General features: G+C 62.5%; 1 protein-coding gene across 5 annotated transcripts in view; it reads left to right on the top strand.

Moving 5' to 3' along the window:
- AATK (apoptosis associated tyrosine kinase) overlaps positions 1-20,738 on the top strand; it is a 40,470-nt gene that overhangs the window by 14,277 nt on the left and 5,455 nt on the right. For 2 of the 5 annotated variants that reach the window (XM_081576156.1, XM_081576158.1), the window contains exons 2-10: positions 9,649-9,782; positions 12,759-12,906; positions 15,227-15,306; positions 15,937-16,055; positions 16,256-16,343; positions 17,322-17,455; positions 18,716-18,800; positions 18,876-18,997; positions 20,399-20,548. In XM_081576156.1, the coding sequence (XP_081432282.1) occupies positions 9,649-9,782; positions 12,759-12,906; positions 15,227-15,306; positions 15,937-16,055; positions 16,256-16,343; positions 17,322-17,455; positions 18,716-18,800; positions 18,876-18,997; positions 20,399-20,548 (1,060 nt within the window). Of the gene's footprint in view, positions 1-6,426; positions 6,562-8,270; positions 8,471-9,645; positions 9,783-11,152; positions 11,416-12,758; positions 12,907-15,226; positions 15,307-15,936; positions 16,056-16,255; positions 16,344-17,321; positions 17,456-18,715; positions 18,801-18,875; positions 18,998-20,398; positions 20,549-20,738 lie in introns of those variants that run through there. The other 3 variants (XM_081576155.1, XM_081576159.1, XM_081576157.1) reach the window with 3 other exon arrangements.

Raw genomic sequence — 20,738 nt, 5'->3', positions numbered from 1 at the left:
GGTTTGTTGCTTGCCTTTAATTTGGAGCTCTATGGGCTTCCCTGATAGGAAAGAATCTGCCTGCAATGCAGGAGACCCTGGTTCGATTCCTGGGTTGGGAAGATCTGCTAGAGAAGGGATAGGCTACCCACCCCAGTATTCGTGGGCTTCCCTTGCGGTTCAGCTGATAAAGAATTCGCCTGCAATGCGGGAGACATGGGTTCGATCCCTGGGTTGGGAAGATTCCCTGCAGAAGGGAAAGGCTACCCACTCCAGTATTCTGGCCTGGAGAATTCCATGAGCTGTATAGTCCATGGGATCGCAAGGAGTCAGACACGACTGAGCCACTTTCACTTATGGAACATACATTTTGATGTGGCCAAACTCGTTGATCTTTCATGAGGCTTTCCATTGCTTTTAGCTTAAAAATCCCTCTCCGTGAAGAAGGCTGATATTTACCTACTTTTTCTCAGATGCTATAATTTGACTCACTGATGTCGATCTGAAGTTATTCTGGAGTGTGGTCTGAGATGAGACAGCTCATTTCCCTGGCCCCTCCTCAAGTCACGGGGCCAGGTGTTCTGTGCAGGTGGGAGTGGGGAATCTCCCACTGGGGCCAGGCCTGGCTCTGGGCTGTGAGTCTGTTCCTCACCTGTTGGCCCATCTCTGCCGCAAAACCATGTGGTTTTAATGATTGTAGCTTTTAGGCATGTTAAGACCTAGAAGGACAAGATCCAGCTTCTCTCTCCTGTTTAGAGCTTTGTCTGTTACAAGGCCGTGGATCTTGTTGATGGGTGCCTGGGAGGGGATGAGAGAGGTGGGGTGACCCCGATCATGTGACAGTCCTCTTATGGACTCCACTCACCTGACTTTACCCCTACTCATTGGCAGTGCAAGTCACTCCTTTTTTTTTTCTTAACTCCTATTTTTTTTTTAATTTTTATTATTTTTTAAAATTTTGACTGTGCCACGCAGCTTTGGGATCTTTGTTCCCTGGCCAAGGATTGGAACCCAGGTTCCCCCCAGCAGCAAAGTGCAAAGTCCCCACCCCTGGACTGCCAGGGAATTCCCACAAGTTACTCCTTTTACCAGAAGCCTGGCCTGGCCCCTGCTTCTGTTTGGAGTGGTACCCACACCCCACAAATGCTCTGTTCCCATCTTCGTGCCAGCCACCCAGAGCCCTCCCTGGAGACAGACTAAGGCCAGGACCAGAGAACGCCAGCACTGAGGGTTGTTCAGCAGAGGGGTACTGACGGCCATCTGCTCAGGGGAGCAGCCCTCCTGTACCACTTGCAGGGCCAGGCCCCCCAAAACAGAAGCCCCTTGATGAGGGCCCTGAGACTTCCAGTGTGGGCTGTGGGAGGATCTGCCTTCTACTAGGTATCCCCCCAAGGGGCTCCCAGGTGCTGGCCCTGCAGCCCCCCGCCAGATGAAACCAGCCTCCCTCCTTCCTCCCCTTCCACATGCATCCACTGAGGGCCAAGGGTGGGTGTGACTCACGCCCAGTCCTGGATACCGGACCCCACTCCTGCCCCTTACTTACCTGCCCTTTCTGCAGGATTGGACTGGTCCTGGAGAGGGCCTGTCACGTGGCAGGTGTTACTGTCATGTATTTGGGGGACAGGGCAGGGGCAATGTCCCAGAAGCAACACCTGGCAGGTTTTATGGGGGGCTGTGGGATGTCCAGGAGGCAAAGAGGGCCTGGGGACACAGGACCCTAGTCCTGGGGGATCTCTGGGCCCACCTGTCTCCCCTGGGTTCCCTACCCCAGTTGCAGGCCCCTGAGCAGATCTGGGGGGCAGCAGAGAAGGTGCAGGATGGGGGGAATCCTCAAAGGAATGTGTTGAACTTGAAAACAGAGCAGGAAAAGCAGAAAGGGGGAGGGGGGAGGGAAAGGAGAGGTGGGGGCCCATTGATGGACACAGGGTCCCTGCTCTGGGAGATGTGCCTGGCTGCAGCTGCATGGGGGGCTGTCACCCTGAAACAGGCTGTAGTCAAACCCCTACATGTGCCTGAGTAGGTGGGGAGTGCAGAGCCAGAGAAGGGTAGTTCTGGGGGGAAAGCTGGGTGGTGGGAGTGAGATCAGACCCAGGAGGCCTTGGGGGTGCCCTGAGAACCCGTTTGCTCATCATAAACTGGAAAGTGCCCTTCCTGGCAGGGAAGGCATTCCTGGGAGACTGCTGAGACACCCGGTAAGCATGAGTCACTGTTCCTAAACATGGCTATGCAGTTTTACAGAACATGGTGCTTCCTTAGAAATGGCTGGGCAGCACTCGGCGGTGCTCGGGCCCCCAGCTGGCAGCAAGGAGGGCAGGATCCCATCTGAGCCGCAGAGGCTGATGGAGGCCATGGGCCTGCCTGGGTTGCAGGGAGTTTGTTATGGTGCTTCTGCAGTGGATGGAATTATTATTTTTAAAAAGGATAATGAGACAGGGTTCATGGCCATCAGTCGTCCACCCCGGAGGGCAAGGCAGAGGCGGGATCTCACACCAAGGGGTGGCCAGGGACTTGGGGCGGCTCAGGTCCACTTGCTGCTCTGGCTCGGATGCTGGGTGTGTTTGTGGGTGTTGTGGGGGGCTGGTGGGTGTCAGAGGTGAGCTAGTGAGCATTTGCCAACCCCCCAGGGTGTGAATGCTCCCTGCCTACTACCCTAGGCAGGAAGATGGGACAGGCGCCTCGTGGCTCCACATGCATCACCTTTGTTGTGATTGTTAACGGGCATCTGTATTGCAGGATGGCGGCTTTTACAACCTGTATTTCACATGAGGGAGCTGGACTCTCACTCCCTTCCCACGTGAATTTATCTGATTAAATAGAACCTTAATCACAACAAAAAGGAGCCGCTCTTACTCCCAGAAACATGGCCCCTGCTGGTGGGGAGGTGGGCTGGCGGCTGGGCTCAGGGAGCCCTTCCCCCAGAGACACCCGCTCCCCACCCCTCCGCGTGAGGTTTCCTTCCCGAATCCCCGCCCAGCACCTGCCTCTTCCAGCCCTACAGGCTGCCGTGGCCCCTCCAGGGGTTTGGGCCCAGGGTTTGTCCTGTGTTCTCAGCCACCCCCCAACACTGCTTCTCCCTGTGATGTCACCGCCCTGTTCCCAGTGTCCTGGCCCCCTGTCCCCAGTTCTGCCTGGAGAGCAGGCAGGGGTCCTGGCTGGGGGCCCCAGGCTCCTGTCTGTAGCTTCCTCACCCTGGCTTCTTTGGGTGAAGACAGGCAGGCTGTGTGCCTGTCCGGTGACCTTAGCTGGAAGTGCCCCGGAGAGGAAAGGGACTGCTTCACACAAGTGAGCCCTACAATGGTGGAGGGGTGCTTGCAGACACCCACGGTTGCTTGGCAGGAACCTAGTCCGTGGGGTTGACTTGCCACCCAGCCCTCTCCCGGTGAAGGGCTTCTCTGGCCACCTGTCCCTGCTTAAAGCAGCTCAGATTAAGGCCTTCTGCCCTGCCCAGAGTGGCTCTGATGGGGACCACCTGCCCCTGCTTAAAGCGGCTCAGATTGAGGCCACCTGCCCCTGTCCAGGGCAGCTCAGATGAAGGAAGCTTGCAGAGCAGCTCCAGTGTTGCGGGCCGCTGGGGATCCGGGAGGAGGCTCCAGGGACTGAGTGAGGCACGTGGGGAGTGAGTGGATCCCGGAGACCCTGGAAGGCAGGGTCCAGGGTTCAGGAGGCAGGCATGAGCCGAAGCAGTGAGAGCCTGACCCCACCTCACAGGGGCCACACCCCATGAGTGTCCTGCCCCTGCCTTGGTGGTGCCGAGGCTTGGGCACAGCCAGGAGGTCTGCATAGCCCCAGGGCAGACCTGGACAGTGAAATGGACCCTAAGAGAGAACTTTCCAGCACTCAGCCATCCTGCTGTCTTGCCAGCCTTGCCCTGTGTGTGCTGAGCGAGCCTTCCCCCATCCCAGCTGGACGGAGATTGGGGAAGTGAGGCCTGAAGGGGCTCTGGGATCCGGGTGCCCGTGGGGGCTACGTTTCCTGCCTGGAGGTGGGCAGGTGGAGGGGTGGGGGGCTCACTGAATGGGGTACAACCAAGGGCTCAGGCTACAGGGCCATCCTGACCATCCCAGGTGATCTTGGTGGTCTGAACTTCACCTGGGTCTGCAGGTTTGTTTGTTTTTTTAATTTAAAATATTTTTGGCCGTGCTGGGTCTTCCTGGCTGTTTGCGGGCTTTTTCTAGTTGCGATGAGTGGAGGCTACGCTTTGTTGAGGTGCCCAGGCTTCTCATTGCAGAGCACAAGCTCTAGACACGCGGGCTTCAGTAGCTGCGACACGTGGGCTCGAGTGTGGGCTGAGTAGTGCTCAGTTGTTCTGTGGTGTCAGGGATCGAATCTATGTCCCCTGCACTGGCAGGCCAATTCTCAACCATTGGGCCCCCAGGAAGGTCCCATCTGCGGGTTACTTTTATAATCTTGGCAGGCTCTCTGGGCAGGAGTGTGCCCTCTGCTTAGCCAGCACTGTGCCTTTCAGCCCACCCTTCAACCCCTTGCCCGGGGCTGGGCTGAGCGGCAGGGCATGGGGTGGAGGGAAGGGGGCACTCTACTGCACGCTCAGGGTGGGGTGGCTCCATTTCCAGACGAGGAAGCTGAGGCTCAGGGCCCCACGGCTGGTGAGGGGCAGGGCTTCCAGTCCAGAGAAGCCCTGCTGCACCGACCGCTGTCCTGCCTGTCCCTTCCAGCCTGGTTCGAAGCTGCCCCAGCCCAGCCTGGGGAGGGTGAACAAGTGGCCTCTTTCCTACCACAACCCGGAGTCCCCTGATGCTGGTACAAGGTCACGAGGGTATACAGGCACACCAGGTGCCTGCCCATCTCTGGTGGGGAGGACCACAGGGCCGGGTGTCACAGTGCCGAGTGCCCCAGAAGACAGGGGAGGCTTCTTAGGGGGCTGGTCTTCCTCTGCCTAGCAGGCCCCCCATCACCCCTGGCCCCGGTTGCCCCCTTCCTGGAGCTGCATTGGGTACCCCAGCCTGCAGCCCCTGACCTTGAGCTGCCCTTGGAGCCACCGCCCCCACCAGCACCCCCCGAGGTGGCGCCTGTCCACGCATGGCCACTATGTCTGTGGGGCTGGGCTGCAGCTGTGGGCGCCAGGAGGGTCTGACCTTCTTCCGCTTTGAGGGTAGGGTTTGGGTCAGGGATGGGACCACTGGTGATGGTGCTGCAGAAGTGGGTCCTGTGATGGTGAACAGAAACACCCATGGAGGCCGGGGGAAACCCCAAGTGGGGCCCAGGCACAGCCAGCCAGCAGGGCAGCACCTTAGGGAACTCTTGTCACACGGGATGTTAGCTGCGGCCGTGTGCCAGGACGCTGGTGGGTCCCAGATATAGCAGCCCCAAGCTTGGACCCCTGAGCGGCATGTACCCCACTATGTCAGCCACCCCCCCTACTAAGCAGGGCATTTGTTTCCCACATCCAGGGGCCTACTCTGGCCACCTGGAGGGAGCCTGGCACCTGACACCCAGCCTTGCAGCCCCCAGGCCCAGTCCTGGAGACCTTCATGGTCACAGAAGGGGGCTGGCGTGGTGATGTGTGTGCTGGGCTTCACAGCCACGTCCAGGGCCTGGCAATCCAATCCTTGCTCACCTGCCTGGTGTCTTCAGGAAGGCTCTCCCCGCTGAACCCTTGGATATAAAACAGCCAGAGAGTGCCACCTGGTGGGCAGCAAGGACCCCACCAGCTGATGCCTCACTGCCAAGGGTCCTCTGTGCCACTGTGGTCACAGCTCAGGTGGGCTCTGCGGGAACCAGGACCCAGCTGGCCTGCCCTCCCGCTGGCCGTGTAGTTGTCCCCTGGGCCAAGGCAGGGCGGCAGGCGTCTGGGCTTGGGGTCTGGTTGGAAGTGGGCCTTCTGTGCTGGGCTCGAGTGGGGTTAATAATCACACTAGGGTGAGTGGCCACAGTAGGGCAAAGGGCTCAGAGTCTGGGAGCAAAGCTGTGGCTGGACACTTGCTGCTGCAGAGCTGGACGACCTGAGGTTTGTTTAAATGGGTTTTTTCCTTCTTGAAACAAACAACAAAGCTGCTGCCTTTGTCTTCCTGGGCCCCCGCGGTGTTGTGCTGGTGATGACATGATCATTCTGCTGTGTGAATGGCCTGGCACTGGGTTATGGTTGTGGGGTCATACTGCCAGGCTCCCTCAGTGGACGGAGCAAAGAAGGACGTGTGTGCAGGTGTACAAGTGCAGACACACGTCCATACCTACCTGCGCACCGTAGGTGTGCTGGGTGTTCATGACCCCGGGTTGTGCGGACACTGCCACCCGCAGCGGGCACCTCGGGCTCTTCCTGCTCCCCATCCTGTACTGGCTGCAGGGTGTTGCTTATTTGCTCCATGGAACCGAATCCCCGCCTGCAGCTGCTTTGCCCCCTCCTCGTGGCCCCACTGACCCAGCGTCAGACTTGATGGGCTGTCGTGCCCTTTGTGGTCCTGACCCCCTTCCCTTTTCTCTGTCAATCAGCACAGGCTTTTGGTATTTCCAGTCCTGGGTGTCCCCCTGGCCCTTGACACAGAGAGAGTCCCTGGAAGTCACCCCTCTCGCTGAGGTTGTCACATGAATGAAACGAGGTGCTGACCCTTCTTGCCCTGGGAAGAGGTGGGTTGTGAACAAGACCCCACACGGGTCTCCCTAGCTGTTAGTGGGTGCCCATCCTGAGGGTACATGTGAGGCCTTCCCTGTAGGCATCTTTAGTGGATGGTGGAGGGGCAGTGAGCTAGAGTCAGGGGCGGGTGGGTGGGCCCACCCAGGCCCCACCCAGGCCCCACCCAGGCCCCACCCAGGCCCTCAAGGATCATTCCTGTCAGCATTTGGATGTGTCCATAATTTCTCCAAGCCTCAGTTTTCTTACCTCTAAAGTGGGCATGATAATACCTCCTGAGCAGACTTATTGAGGGGACTGGAAGAAAGGGTGTGTGTGTGTGTGTGTGCATATGTGTGCACACATAGTACCTGTAGTGTGTTCATTCTGTGTTGACACAACAGACCTTGGTCTGTTTCATGAGTTCATGGCCAGCAGGGCCTGGGCTGTAGGCGCCTGCCTGTGGGCACAGAGAAGGGCTCTGGAAGCCAGAGCCGGAGGTGCTGAGGGTGATGGCGGCTCCCTCCTGGGGGTGGCCAGGGCGCAGGACTTGAGTGAGTGAAGCCTATGTGCGGGCAGGGGTTGAGTGGCCCTGTGTGGCCTTGGGGTCTGGGGGGTGACCCCGGAGGGGACAGGTCTGCCTGCTGCCCAGGGGCTGTTGGAACCCTCCTTCTCCCCCCAGGATCATCCCCTCACCACGGAGGGCAGGGCACAAGCTCCCTGGGGACAAAGAGCAGTCTCCTAGCTTCCACGGGCCTCATGACCTCATGTGCAAAGTGGCTCTGAGGGTGACACTCCTGTCACCTGCTGCAGTCTCAGGGGCAGGGTTTTGACTGTTCCAGCATTGGCAGGGCTCCAGAAACGGGCTTGTTTTACAGATTTGAAAATTCAAGTCTGCAGCCTCTTAGAGCCACTCCTGGCTGTGCCCATCTGTTTGGTCTCCCCATCCCCTCAGGTCCACTTTCAGGGACGTGGGTGTTGGGTGGTGGGGGAGGCCCACCTGCCACCCTCCTTCTGCTGCTGAGTTTGGCATATCATGCTGAATAACCTCTACTCTCAGCCCAGTTCTATGACCAGGGCTTGCAGAGGGATTGGGGGGACCCACAGGAGGGCTGCATCCTAGGACTAGCACCATCAAGGAGGCTGAGGGTGGAGGCTAAGGCTGGCCACCTGAGGATGCCTGGTGCCTGCTGCCTCCTTCCAGGCCCCGGGACCAGCCAGACTAGGAGGGGCAGGGGTGCGTGTGCTGGCAGAGGTAGCGGGAGGGGAGCTTGCTGAGTGCCCATGGGTCACCATGGCAACGGCACATCCTTGGGCTTTTGCAGCTTTCTGCGGCAGCCAATGCTGCTCAGCACCCTGCAAGTACAGGCTATTTGGGTGGGGAATCCCAGTCTGGGGAGGGGGGGCCTTACACAGTGGATGGGGGTTGTGTTTGCATACGTGCCCACACACGTACGCACATAAGCATGCATGCACACATGCGTGCACATCTGAAACCTGGCCTGTGGAGGCCCCTGTGAAGGTATCTGCTCACAGCCCCACAGGACTGGGGGACACAGCCCACGTTCTGAGGTCTTTTCCGGGGACAGGCTGAGCTGGTTTCCCCTGCGATGGTGACCCTTCCCACCTGGTCCCCCCAGCCCTGCCTCTCTTCCCTGTGTGTGGATATCCAGAATGAGCTCGGAGGCTCGAGCAGGAGTCCAGGCTGCACTTGCCTTTGTTCCAGCCTCTCAGGCTCACACTGCCTCCAGGAAGCCCTCCAAGATACCCTATTAGCTGGCAGCGCAGAAGGCCCAGGAGCAGAGGCACATCAGTCAGAGGTCAGCTGTGACACCTTGGGCATGCTCCTCACCCTCACTGAGCCTCCATTTCTTCCTGTTCAGTGGAGACAGGCATGGCAGCCACCTCGGTGCCTGTTAGGACCTGGTAAGGTGCTGCTGAGACCTGCTGTGACCTGAGGGACCAGTGATGGCAGGTGTGCTGGGTGGGGTGACATGGCCCTGAGGGATCAGCTATTGGGAACTGAGGGGTTGGGGTGCTTAGTGGGCAGAGGAGCTGGGGGCAGGCAGGAAACCTCAGGGGCTGAATGGTAGACAGGCAGACAGAGAAAGTCCTTGGGAAGGGGCATGCATTGGAGCTGGAGTGGAGGGACAGGGGGCAGCCCGGGAGTGGGGCTGCCAGCCCAGAGTTTAGGGGACACCTGGCTGGCCCCACCACAACGTCCTGACCACGACGTCCTGTGGGCACCAGATGGTCTGAGCTTCCCCAGCGCTCTGGCTCAGCGGGTGCGTGAGGGCAGCTTGGAACCCTAACTTGGGAGCCATGCTTGTGTGTTGGGGGGTCATGTCGTGCTGTCCTGGGCACTGTAGTTTCCCTGTCTGGTGAGGGTGAGCCATGAGGGACTCACACGGACCAGGTGTTGCAGAAGACCGGGATCCCACTGTCCTCAGGACAGAAACAGCACTGGGGGGTCCTCGGTGGTCAGTCAGTAAGAGGGTGACTTGGAAGTGCCAGGCTGCATGGAGGAACTCTACTGTCTGTCCTTCTGGAGAAAGTGACGTCCCCGTCCTTGGAGATCGGACAGGTCTTGTGTCTCCGGGCCTGGAGCCTGACATGTGGCCAGCAGCCAGGTCCTCAATCTCTCGCACTTGGTGGGGCCTGGGTCCCCCTCCTACAACTCCAGGGTCTCATGACCTCTACCAGTTCCACCCCAGAGCTAGGGTAATGTGACAGCCCCAGGGGCCCGCTCCAGAGGGGCCAGTGGGCTGGCCAGTCTGAGAGCCTGAGCTCCCTGGGGGCTGTCCACGAACCCCTAGAAATGGGAGCTCTGCCAGCCCTGTGTTCCCTGGCGAGGCCAGTGTGGTGGCCAGGGCCCGGCCACAGATGGCATGCTTGGGCTGCCGTGGCTGCCCCCAGGGTCCACCTGCCCTGGGCCTGGTGGCTGGGCCTCTGGGTGCCGGGTCTTGGAGCAAGGGTGAGGGTGCTAAGGGTCAGACCGCAGCAAGTTGGGGGGCTGCAGAGTCAGGGATAGGGTCCAGCTGGCCCCTGAGTGCTCCTGGGGACAGGGCCGCAGAGCTGCTCATCACTGCTCTCTCCCTCAGCAGACGGCGCCCCGCTCAGCGAGTTCTCCTGGTCGTCCTCCCTGTCCGTGGTGGCCGTGTCCTTCTCCGGGCTCTTCACCGTCATCGCCCTCATGCTGGCCTGCCTGTGCTGTAAGAAGGGTGGCATCGGGTTCAAGGTGAGGGGTGGGGGTGGGGGTGGGGGGCTAAGGACGAGATCCCCAGGGCCGGCCCTCTGGCGTCCACTCGGCACTGGCCTGCCTTCTCTCCTCGGGCTGCCTGGGGATCATGGAGACCCAGGCCTGGCACCCCATAAGCCCCTCTTCTGGGGGTAGCTGACAGAGGTGAAGGGGCTTCAGTGACCCCTCCCACTGCTTCCCCCAGTTTGAGTCCCCCCATGGGGACAGGGCCTCATTACCATCACCTCCCAGCTCAGGGTCAGGTCTCTGTGGGCTGTGCCCCCAGGGACAGTGAGGAGGGGCGGGGGGGGGGCGGGGCTCTGTGCTCAGCAATTCCTTGTATCTCTGCTCATTTGAATCAACAAAGGGAGACCAAAGTTGCCCAGACACACTTGCTGTCCTGCCAAGCAGCTCTCTGGCTGGGGTCACCTTACCCTGGGGTCTTCTGCCCTGTGGGGAAAGGATTGTGTGCTGTGTAGGAATCATGGAGCAGGGACAGCAGGAGTCATCATTGCTGTTTCTGGAGCACTGGCTGGACGCTGGGCCGCCTTCCCTCAGGCCACCCTGGCGGGGCTAAGCTCTCGGTCGTCCTGGGCTGGATCCCAGGGCCAAGGTGCTCCTCCTAAGGAGGGTAGCCGAGGGGCATCCCCTGGGGCGCTGTTCCCCAATCCTACAAGTGCCCTCGGCTGCCCCCATGTTCAGCTTCTGGTCCTCTGAGCGTGGAGGACCAGGAGAAAAAGCTGGGAACTGCGGAGCCCGGCTAGGGCCCCCGCCCCCAGCCCCGTGGGCCGAGTTCTGCAGACTTAGCACATAGTGCTGCCTGTGGTCATTCTCCCGCCCCCTCGGCTGCCCCGCCCTGGGCTGGAGGTCAGATTCCTGGGCTGGCAAGGTCGGAGAGGAGGGCTGTCCTGTGGCCCAGCATTGCACCACTCCCCACCAATGTTCCCATTCTAAGTGACCCACACTGCAGCCATGCCACCCTCATTTTAGAAGACAGTGCCTTCCCTACATGTGTCTCATCACTTGGGGGCCAGGAGAGCTGAATCCGCCAGGTGGTTGCCTTTTACCAGGGTGTCTCTGCCACACTTCGCGGCCGGGCACTTCGCGGCCGGGTCATCCTCCCAGGGCCCTCTGAGGGGTGGGCCAGGGAAGCTCAGGGCCTGGGCAGCAGGGCCATGGCCCCAGGAGCCTTGGGTCCACATCCGAGCCCCTGCGCCTTCTCCCTGACCTTGCAGGCACAGTGGGCTGGGCCAGGCGATGCTGGCATTTTCCTGGAGGATCCTGGCGCCAGGCGAGGCGGAGTTGGGGGGAGGGCTGGGCTGGGGGCGGGGGCCAGGGTTGGGTTGTATAAGTCAGCCCCTCCTCAGGGTGCTGTGAGAACAAGGCCCCAAACAAGGGCCAGCACGGCCCCCTCCTACCCGTGCCCTCCTCACCTCCTGGGAACATGGTGCCCGGAACATTCCAGCACCAGCGCGCCTCTGTAGGAGGGCCGGCCTGTGCAGCAGGCTCCTGCCTGGGCTCCCCCACCTGGAGCTGCACTGGGGGAAGGGGCTGGGCCACGATGCTCACACTGTCCTACCTGATTGTCCGCTGCGCTGGCTCCATCCGGCGGGCCTCCAGGAGGCAGCGTCAGGTAACCAGCTGGGGCTGGGGCCAGGCCCCTGGGGGTGGGGATGGGCATCTGTGCCCTCTTCAGAGTCACCTCTGGGATTACAGGGCGAGGAGAGTGGTTCTGAGGGCCCCAGGGTGGTCGCCTGGGGAGGGGAATCCCTTGCATACCTCGTCTCCAGCGGCTCCATTGTCTCAGGGTGCAGTCCAGGACAGGTCTGCAGGGACACCCCAGAGGGCTCCCAGCCTCCTTGCAGCTGAGGAAATTGAGGCCCAGAGAAAGCAAGGCCCTTGGGTCTCAGCACTGGGGGAGGAACCCAGGCCTGCTGGCTCCCAGGCCGGCTGCCTGTCCACAGGGGCGGCCCCGCGGCAGCTGGTTACCTGCCACCCTTGGCTTCTGTTTCCCACCTGGCAGTGGTCAGTCCAGGTCAGACAGGCCTGTGGCGCTGGAACTGGGGTTCCGCTTCTGGCCCGGGGTTCCTGGGGGCCTTGGCCATGGCTCAGGAATGTGAGGGGGCTTCCTCAGACAGAGAGGGGTGGGAGGTTGTGAAGTTCAGCATAGCAGCCAGGCCGGGAGGGACCCAGCCTAGTGCCCAGGGCCAGGCTCTTAAGGAGCCTGGGGAGAGGACGGATGCTGGCCTGCCTGGGTCAAGGTCCCCGGGCCCTGCAGGCAGACGGCCGTGGCAGGTGGCAGCGCCTGCCTGGGGGTAGAACTGGTTGAGGTGGTGGGCTGTCAGGAATGGTCCTTGTCCGGGAGGGGTGGGGGCACTTAGTTGCTTGTTCACTGGGGCAGGGTTGGGGGGTGTGATGGAGCCCTCTCCTGGATCTCCAGCCGTGACCCTGAAGCGACTGACTGTGGGTGCCCCACCCAGGGCGAAGGCTGCAGGGAGGTAGAGGGCTGACTCTGGATGGGCCAGGGCAGCTGGCCTCCAGCCACACCCCACCCTACTCCCTGCCACCGAGGGGCCGGTGCTGCCCGCCTCAACCTGAGCCTGGTAGGCCTGGTGTGGACGGGCTGAGTCCGGGTGAGGCGCGGCTGCCTGGGGGCTTGTGGCCCCCACCCTTGAGGCTCTGCCTGTGGGGGACAAACCCCCACCTCCCCCACAACCAACACAAAACAAACCCTGCCCTCCTGGGGCAGCTGGTGTCCCTGGGGGAGGGAGGTGGCAGGGAGTGGGGCCTGTTCTCTGCCCCGAGGAGAGGAGGTGGTGGGGGAGGCAGCTGGCAGGGGTGCTGGTGGGAGCTGGGCCCTGGGAAGAAAGGGGCCTTTCAGAGCTGGCCTGCACCCCTTGTCCCCTCCCCGCCCCCCGACCCTCCCCGGTCTGGGGAGCCCTGGAGCTCACCGCGTGTGTCGCCTGCTTGGCCCAGGAGTTTGAGAATGCCGAGGGGGAAGAGTACGCTGCCGACTTCTCGGCACAGGGCTCCCCGGCCGCAGTGGCTCAGAACGGGCCTGACGTGTATGTCCTGCCACTCACCGAGGTCTCCCTGCCCATGGCCAAGCAGCCCGGGCGCTCAGGTGAGTGACGCCCCCCTGCCCCATGGGCCCAGGTGGGAGGCTCAGGGGAGGCACAGGGTTGGTGTGTATCCGTTTCTGCTGGGACCTGGGGCGCTGTGAGCAGGCTTGGGCCAGCTGGGGCTGCTGGGCGAAGGGGCAGGAGTTGCTCCGTCTGGTCCTGGGATGGGCACTGGTGTGCTGGGAGGAGGGGCTTCTCCATGGTCCCTAGGATGTGGGCTCCAGAGCAGGGCCCACCCATTGCGGGGAGGGGCTCTTCGGGGTGGAGCCTTTCGCTCAGGACCCTGGGTGGGGGCAGGAGAGGCCTGGGTGGGTGTGTGCAGGTGCAGGCGGGGCCTCTCATTGGCTTCCTTGCCGTTTCTCCCACCAGTCCCATCCCGTGGTCCCCCATCAGGATGGCCACCCCCATGGCAGATGCAGGGCCCAAACCACAGAGGTTAAAGGTCCGTGGCTAAGCTGGGCTTTATACCTGCCTTTACCCGATCCAGTGCTCTGAGAACTCCCAGTTGTGTCTGGAGGCTGGTGGGGTGTCTCCAGCCCCAGGAACCCTTCCTGACAGCTCCTAGGCCAGGCCTGGGCCTGCCCCCAGCTCCTCCAGGCACACTGAGTGGGGTGTCAGGTGCTGGGGGTGCTCTGTTGGCACCAGGGCCTGTGACGCTCGGCCTGTCCCAATGGCTTGTGTTCTGGGCCCTACTGGGTCATGCTCATGATGCTGCCCACCCTGGAGCCCAGCCTTCATCCTGGGCTGGGGGCCTCCAAGATACAGGGCTAGGCCCTGCTCCCAGGCCCCGTGACTATCTCTCCCCACCCCCACCAGTGTCTCCTAGAGGAGAACTCACCAGTTAGGCAGGAATCTCAGGGCCCATAGGAACACTCTATAAAATCTTGAAGGAGGGGTGGCTGCTATAGGAGGCCCTCCAACCTTCCTGGGTGACCGTGGGAGTCTCCCCCTGTGCTGGCACTGGGAGCCTGTGTGGAGCAAAGGGTCCCCTCAGGGGACACCGCACCCCTGGCCTGGGCCTGACAACTGCCCCTGGCAGTGTGTGTGCCTGGGACCCTGAGGGATCTTTGAGACCCAGCTTCTCCCATCCCTTAGGGGACTGTCCCTGGGGATGAGGGGGACGGACACCCAGGGGAGGGCAGTGATCACATTTTCCATTTTACAGCTGTGCTCTGCTCTCTGTTGGGTACCCTGCTTCTGGGGAGGGGGAGAGATTTGGGTGAAGCTGGGAGAGCAGCCCACCTGGAGACTAAGGATTAAAAATCTGGGCAGCAAGGACCACCCCTCTACACTGTGGGGGAAGATGGCCCAGCCAGGCCCAGTCTTCAGGCTCCCCAGACTGGCTCCGTGGGCGCTGCCCCTTGGGTGCAGACCCCAAGACCCCTGGCCCAGCCTGCCATGTCCCCTGCAGCTGCCAGGAGAGAGAGCTTTTCCACTGGCTGACAGTTGGCATGCTCTCCTCTGTCACTGCCCCAGTGTCCACTGTCAGGGTTGCTGAGCCTGCCTGGGGAGACCCCAGGCTGGAGATAGAGGGGCAGCAGGCTGGGGCCCAGGGGGAAGAGCCCCGGGACTCAGGGCCCAATGGGACCCCTTACCCCTAATTCTGCTCAGCATTGAGGTCATCACTGCCTGGGGTCTCCAGTCCCCGGGAACAGCCCCCCCTCAGAGTCTACTGGCTGGCTGGCTCAGCCTGCCTCCTTGGGCCCTCTGGGCAGCTGGCGTGGGAGCAGAATTCGGGGAATCCCTTGGGGCACAGGCGGCGTGTGGGTGGGCTCAGCAGCTCTGGCCCTTCCTCCGGGGCCCTCACTGACCCTTCCTCTCTGCTGACCTCACCCGGCCCAGCCCGCAGGAGAATGGGTCCAGTGTGTTCTGTACAGGGCTGTGCCAAGCAGCCCCCAACAAAGGAGCCTTTGGGGTGCCTGGTGCTGGAATGCCAGCCTGTGGCAGGGGTGAGGGGACGGGCCACTCCACTGCCCTCCTCCCCAAGGCCTCCGCCCCAGCCACACAGCCTGCTCAGCCTTGCCTGTGCGCTGGTCCTGGCTCCAGGCCCCACTGACTCCAGCCTGGCTTGTCCCTGTAGCTGGGGGCACAGCCTTCCCAGACCCACTCAGAAACATGCCCGGGTGTGGCTTGCAGGTCCACAGCTCCCCTGGGCAGCAGGCTCCCTGCTCCTGATGGCAGCCCCCATCAGGAGGGAGCAGGGGGCTCCGGGCGGCTCCCCAGAACAGGCCAGGCAGGCAGCCCCTTTAGGGGACAGGCGAGAGAAGATGGGGTGATGATGGAGGCCGAGCTGGCATCCCTGAGCCCCCTTCCCTGTTACAGTGCAGCTGCTCAAGTCCACAGACCTGGGCCGGCACAGCCTTCTGTACCTGGAGGAGATTGGCCATGGCTGGTTCGGGAAGGTGAGTTGCTATCCCCGGGGTCAGTGGGGGCAGAGGCTGGCAGCATGGTCCCTTTTGCCTGGCAGGTGGAGCGGGCGGGCCGGAGACCTATTTAGTCTAGAAACCTCCTCAGTCCTGGGGTCCCCTCTTAAGGGGCACCCCACTGGGCCCTCCCTGGGGGCATCAGGGTCTGGCACCCCTTCTCTGCAGATCCTGGTATCATACTGGGAGGTACCTCTGACTGGGCAGGGAGCAGCATCTTGGTCCTGGCTTTGCCCTGAGCACCAGCCTGGGGGGCAGGGACGGTGGGTCCATCTTCCTCACGGCAGGCCCCCAGAGCTCTGAGAACAGCTAGGGACCTCGGGGTGGGGCAGACGCCAAAGACAGAGTATTATAGCCGGGAGGGCTTGCCTAGGGCAGATCCAGAACCCATTTTGCAGATGAGTAAATTGAGGCCTAGAGGAGCCCATGGACAGAGGAGCCTGGAGGGCTACAGTCCATAGGGTTGCAAAGAGTTGGACACGACTGAGGCAACTTAGCACGCACCCAACTTGAGGCCCAGAACAAGCCAAGCTTTGGCTGGAGGAGCAAGGCTGGGGGCGGAGCCTGGGGAGGGTGGTGTCCTCCCACCTGGTGATGCCTGCCCCACAGGTGTTCCTGGGGGAGGTGAACTCGGGCATCAGCAGCACCCAGGTGGTGGTAAAGGAGCTGAAGGCGAGCGCCAGCGTGCAAGAGCAGATGCAGTTCCTGGAGGAGGCGCAGCCCTACAGGTGGGTGGCCCTGGGGACCGGCTCCGCTGGAGGTTGGGGGGGGCATTGCCCGGGAGGTGGGGGTGCGGGCCCTGCAGACAAAGGCAAGCTCTGTGCTGTCCTGCTGTCCTCGGCCCTGCAGAGCCAGCTCCCCGCTCCCCGCCTCCTCGCCCCCTCCCTGCCCTGAGTGCAAGTCAAGGGTGGCCTTTTGGCTCCTGCAGGGCCCTGCAGCACAGCAACCTGCTCCAGTGCCTGGCCCAGTGCGCCGAGGTGACGCCCTACCTGCTGGTGATGGAGTTCTGCCCGATGGTGAGTCGCCCGCTCCTCCCAGCCCCCACCCTGCGCTTCTGGAACGTGGGACTGGCGTCCTGCAGAGGGGCCTTGGCGGAGCCGGGGACCCCTCAGCCCCACCCTGTGGGCCTCACATCCCCCTCAAAGTGCAGTCCAGGTGGCCCTGCACCCCTGCCTTCCAGAGGTGGCCTGGGGGAGGAGGGAGGTGACCCCACCGCCATAGAGACGGCAGCTGTCAGGGCTGGGCCTCCATGGTGCCCGGGGTGGGGGTGGGGGCAGCTGCGTCCCCATCTGCCTGTGCTGCTTGGAGTCACGGCAGTTTTCCCGAGGGGCACCCCGGCCTGCTTGAGGAGCTCAAAGCCCTCACGTCTGGTCCACAGCCTCGCTCATACTTTAGTCTCCGGCCATGACTGTACCTGCTAATGGCCTCACGCGGCCCCTCACAGACAGACAGACGCACACACACACATGCACACACACAGCTGAGCCACCTGCCTACAGGGAGGCGCCCTTCCTCAGAGATGAGTCCCCCCGCTGTCTAGTTTCTGGACTCCCAGGACTTCCCCAGGATGGTCGGCCCCCCTGGAGCTGGGTGCTGTCAGCCGGTCACGGAGTTGTGCCCGCGCACCCTCTGGTCACCAGCTCTGGGTTCTGTCCGGTCTCAGCGTCACGGTTCGTGTGGCCTGTCTGCTGCCTACCACCCGAGGGGTGGCGAGCACCTGGCCCCAGGGGTCTGCAGGCGGGGTGTGGCCCCGCTGGCCCTCAGGGCTGCCTGGGGCTTGGGGCCAGTTTGGGGAAAGTGTCCCCTGCCCGTAGGATCATCCTGCTGATGGCTGGCCTCTGGGGGGTGGACACAGGGGCTTCACAGGGCAGCAGTGGCCCCGTGGAGTTAGCAGGACGCTTGGGCTCCCACCCACGGGCCCTGCTGGGGAGGGAGGGCCTGGGGGTGGGCAGCCGCTCCCCGCCGGCGGGTGACCGTGCTGCCCTTCTCAACAGGGGGACCTCAAGGGCTACCTGCGGAGCTGTCGGGTGGCCGAGTCCATGGCTCCCGACCCCCTGACCCTGCAGCGCATGGCCTGCGAGGTGGCCTGTGGCGTCTTGCACCTGCATCGCAACAACTATGTGCACAGGTGAGGGTGAGGCCGGCCCACAGGCTCTTGGCCTGGCCTCCACCCCTGCTCTGGGGGCCGTGGGAGGGGGGGCCTCAGTGAATTGGTCAGTCTTTGTTCAAATAAAAAGCACCAGGCAGAGGGGAGCTGGACACCTGCTTCTGCAAGAGGGTTAATCAAGGGGACGCCCACTGTCTGGCTAGCCTGGGCAGGTACTTGGTAGGGCTGAGACCCATCCTTTGTCCCCACGGTGGTCAGTGCTGCCCAGTGACCCGATGCTGGCCCCCGGTCTCTGTCGCCCTCAGGCCCGGGGGGAGGGGTGGCTCTGTCCTCTTTCCCACCCTGGCCCCCAAAGTCGGAAAGACGGGCCAGGGTCCGGCCTAGGGGGTGTGCCTGAAGAAGTGGCGATGGACGTGGCCCCGCCAGCCCCGGACAGTGCACGGGCCGTCCTCCCCAACAATATCCTGGTGCTGAGTGATGACACAGGCAACTCCAGCATCAGTGATTTTGTTGAAGAGGGCAGCTGCCAGCCTCCCGACTGCCCGCCGAGCCCAGCCCACCCCACGCCACCCCACCTCACCCCTCCCCAAGCACCCATCTGTGGCCCCCGGCACAGCAGCGCTTTGGCTGATGGGTGCTGAGCCCACGTTTGCCCCAGATTCCCATGGGGCCACCAGGAAGGCAGGGGAGAAAGCCAGCAGCCAAGGCCGGCCTTGGGTGGGAGAGAAAGGTAGGGGTGAGCGGTCCCGCTGGGTGGGCACTCCACAGCACCCTCTGCCTGGGGCCCTGTGTGGACAGGGCCGGGGCAGGACCCCGTGGCTCTCCATTTCCCCACTGACGCCTGCCTCCAGGGAGCGGAGGGTGGCAGTATAGTGGGCCGGAGCAGACTGCAGTGTACCCAGGCTGGCTCGCCCCCAAGGGACAGGTCAGCAGACTGGTGTCTGAGGAGAAGCCAGGGAGTGGATCGGCTTCCAGTGAGGGAGGCCCCACTAAGGAGGGCCCTCGGTAGCTTGCAGCCAGCCCTGGGCCTCATTTTCCTTGCCTGCATTCTAATTAATGTGTGTTGCCCCGTCCACTCAGACCTTCTAAGTGTCCAGTGTGGGGCGAGCGGCCAGGGCTCTGGGCAGGGGGAGGGTGGGTGGGCAGCCTCTTGGATGCCCCTTTACACTCACCCACCAAACTGAGCCTAGGCACCCTTGGCGACAAGAGGCCCAGTCCCCTCGGTGTCCCAGATGCCCCAGCCAGGCACCGCCAGCTGACCCCCACCCTCCTGCCCCCCAGTGACCTGGCTCTGAGGAACTGTCTGCTCACGGCTGACCTGACGGTCAAGATCGGCGACTATGGCCTGTCTCACGGCAAATACAGGGTGAGTAGGCGGGGACCAGGCCAGGGCAGGGCCGGCCGTGCGGGCCCGGGGTGACCCTGTCCCATGTGCCAACAGGAGGACTACTTCGTGACGGCTGACCAGCTGTGGGTGCCGCTGCGCTGGATCGCACCTGAGCTGGTGGACGAGGTGCACTGCAACCTGCTGGTGGTGGACCAGACCAAAGCCAGCAACGTGTGGTGAGTGTGAGCCCGGCGGTCCCCGTGAGGACACCGACCACTCTATGCCTGTCTGCGACCGCAGCCCTCATGGCTGCCCTGCCCGGTGCCAAGTGAATGTCCCATGAGGACTCGGGGCATTGAGGGGCTGAGTCCCACCTTCCCACCCTCAGGCTCCCTGGTGTTGGAGGGGATGCACACTGGCCACTCAAGGCAAGGCCACGTGTGTGAGGCTGCGCTTGTCTGTCCAGCCCTGTTGCTCTGTAGGAGGTGGTCAAACGTGGCCCCAGGTGAGGTCGTGGGGGTTCTGGAGCCACCTGTCGCTGCTGGTGTCAAGGCTCACGGCAGCGGGGCGGGCAGAGCCGCAGGGCCTGTGGAGGAAGCCCTGCCCCCACCCCCAGGATCTACTGGGCCGATGCCCGGGGATGGAAGGGTTAGAGTAGCAAGTTGAGACTTGGGGCCTCCCGGTAGCACCTGTTCCCTGAGAGGGGTGGGTAGGGGCTGGGAGTCTCCTGTGACCACAGCCTGGAGGCGCTAGGCTGGGCAGGTGTTTGGACCCAATACTGCAGCCTCTAGAGGCTTGGCCATGGTGGTCTCCCGTTCCTGGCCTTGACCCATCTCTGCTTCCCCCTCCTGCTCCCTTCCAGCCTGAGGCCTGTCCGGCCTCTCTCTGCTCCTGATAAACTCTCAGGGCCTGGATCCAGGGTCCAGCCCTCCTTCCTCCAGGGGTCTCCCCTGAACCATTAATTGTGCCCCCGACATGGACACTCCATTTCCCCACTCGACTCGCCATGTGGCTGACTCTCCCCTGCCTTCTTGCTCACCCACATTGACTGGTGTCCCCAGATGGCTTTGGCCAAGGCCACTGTGACTTCTCTGTTGCCAAACCTGCTCTGTCCCTCATTCCCCCAGCCTCCCAGGATGGCCTGGGGTGCCCAGGAGCTGGCAGAAGCCATCACCCACTGGAAAGATCCAGTGGGATCCAGTTGCCTTCTCCCAGCCCTCAGTGCACTGACTGCTTGGCCAGTTCCCCTGGCCCACTCATGCTGGCTGGGATGTCCCTAGGCGCCCCCCTTCCACCCCATGCCCTAGCATACTCCCTCCCTCCAGCCTCCGCAGGAGCCTGGCAGGACCAGGAGCTTCTCTAGGGCAACTCCTGCACCTGGCGGTGTCTGGGTTTCAGCCCAGCATGGGAATGAATGAATGAATGAACAAATGGACTTGGTTGGTGGGAGGCCAGTCTGGCTTTTATTTGTCCAAGCACCCTGGGCATGGGCTCGGACCTGCCCGGGTGGCACGTCCTGCCTGTTTACTGAAGGAAGGCGCCGTCTTCTGGTCACGGGTGTCATGATGGGAGCTGCCCTTGGCACCCAAGGCTTCGAGAACACTTGGATAGCCCTCTGATAGCTGTCATCCTCACAGGTCCCTGGGCGTGACCATCTGGGAACTCTTCGAACTGGGAGCGCAGCCCTACCCCCACCACTCGGACCGGCAGGTGCTGGCCTATGCTGTCCGAGAACAGCAGCTCAAGCTGCCCAAGCCTCAGCTGCAGCTGACCCTCTCCGACCGCTGGTGAGGCCCCCGGTGCCAGGCAGGGGCAGGGTGTCCCCGGCGGGAAGGCCGAGGCAGAGAAGGGTGCTGTGGATCCCCAGAGCCTAAGTGGCTCTTCCTGACCACCTGAGTTTCCAGCTCGCCCTGGCTGCCCCCTGGCTCACAGTGACCTCTGGGCCACCTCCCATGCCCTCAGTGGAATGGCTTCTTT

The sequence above is a fragment of the Giraffa tippelskirchi genome, chromosome 3 (assembly GCF_054371585.1).
Source record: "Giraffa tippelskirchi isolate mGirTip1 chromosome 3, T2T-mGirTip1v1.2.pri, whole genome shotgun sequence".
NCBI classification, from domain to species: domain Eukaryota; kingdom Metazoa; phylum Chordata; class Mammalia; order Artiodactyla; family Giraffidae; genus Giraffa; species Giraffa tippelskirchi.
This window is presented reverse-complemented; position numbering and strand designations above follow the sequence as displayed.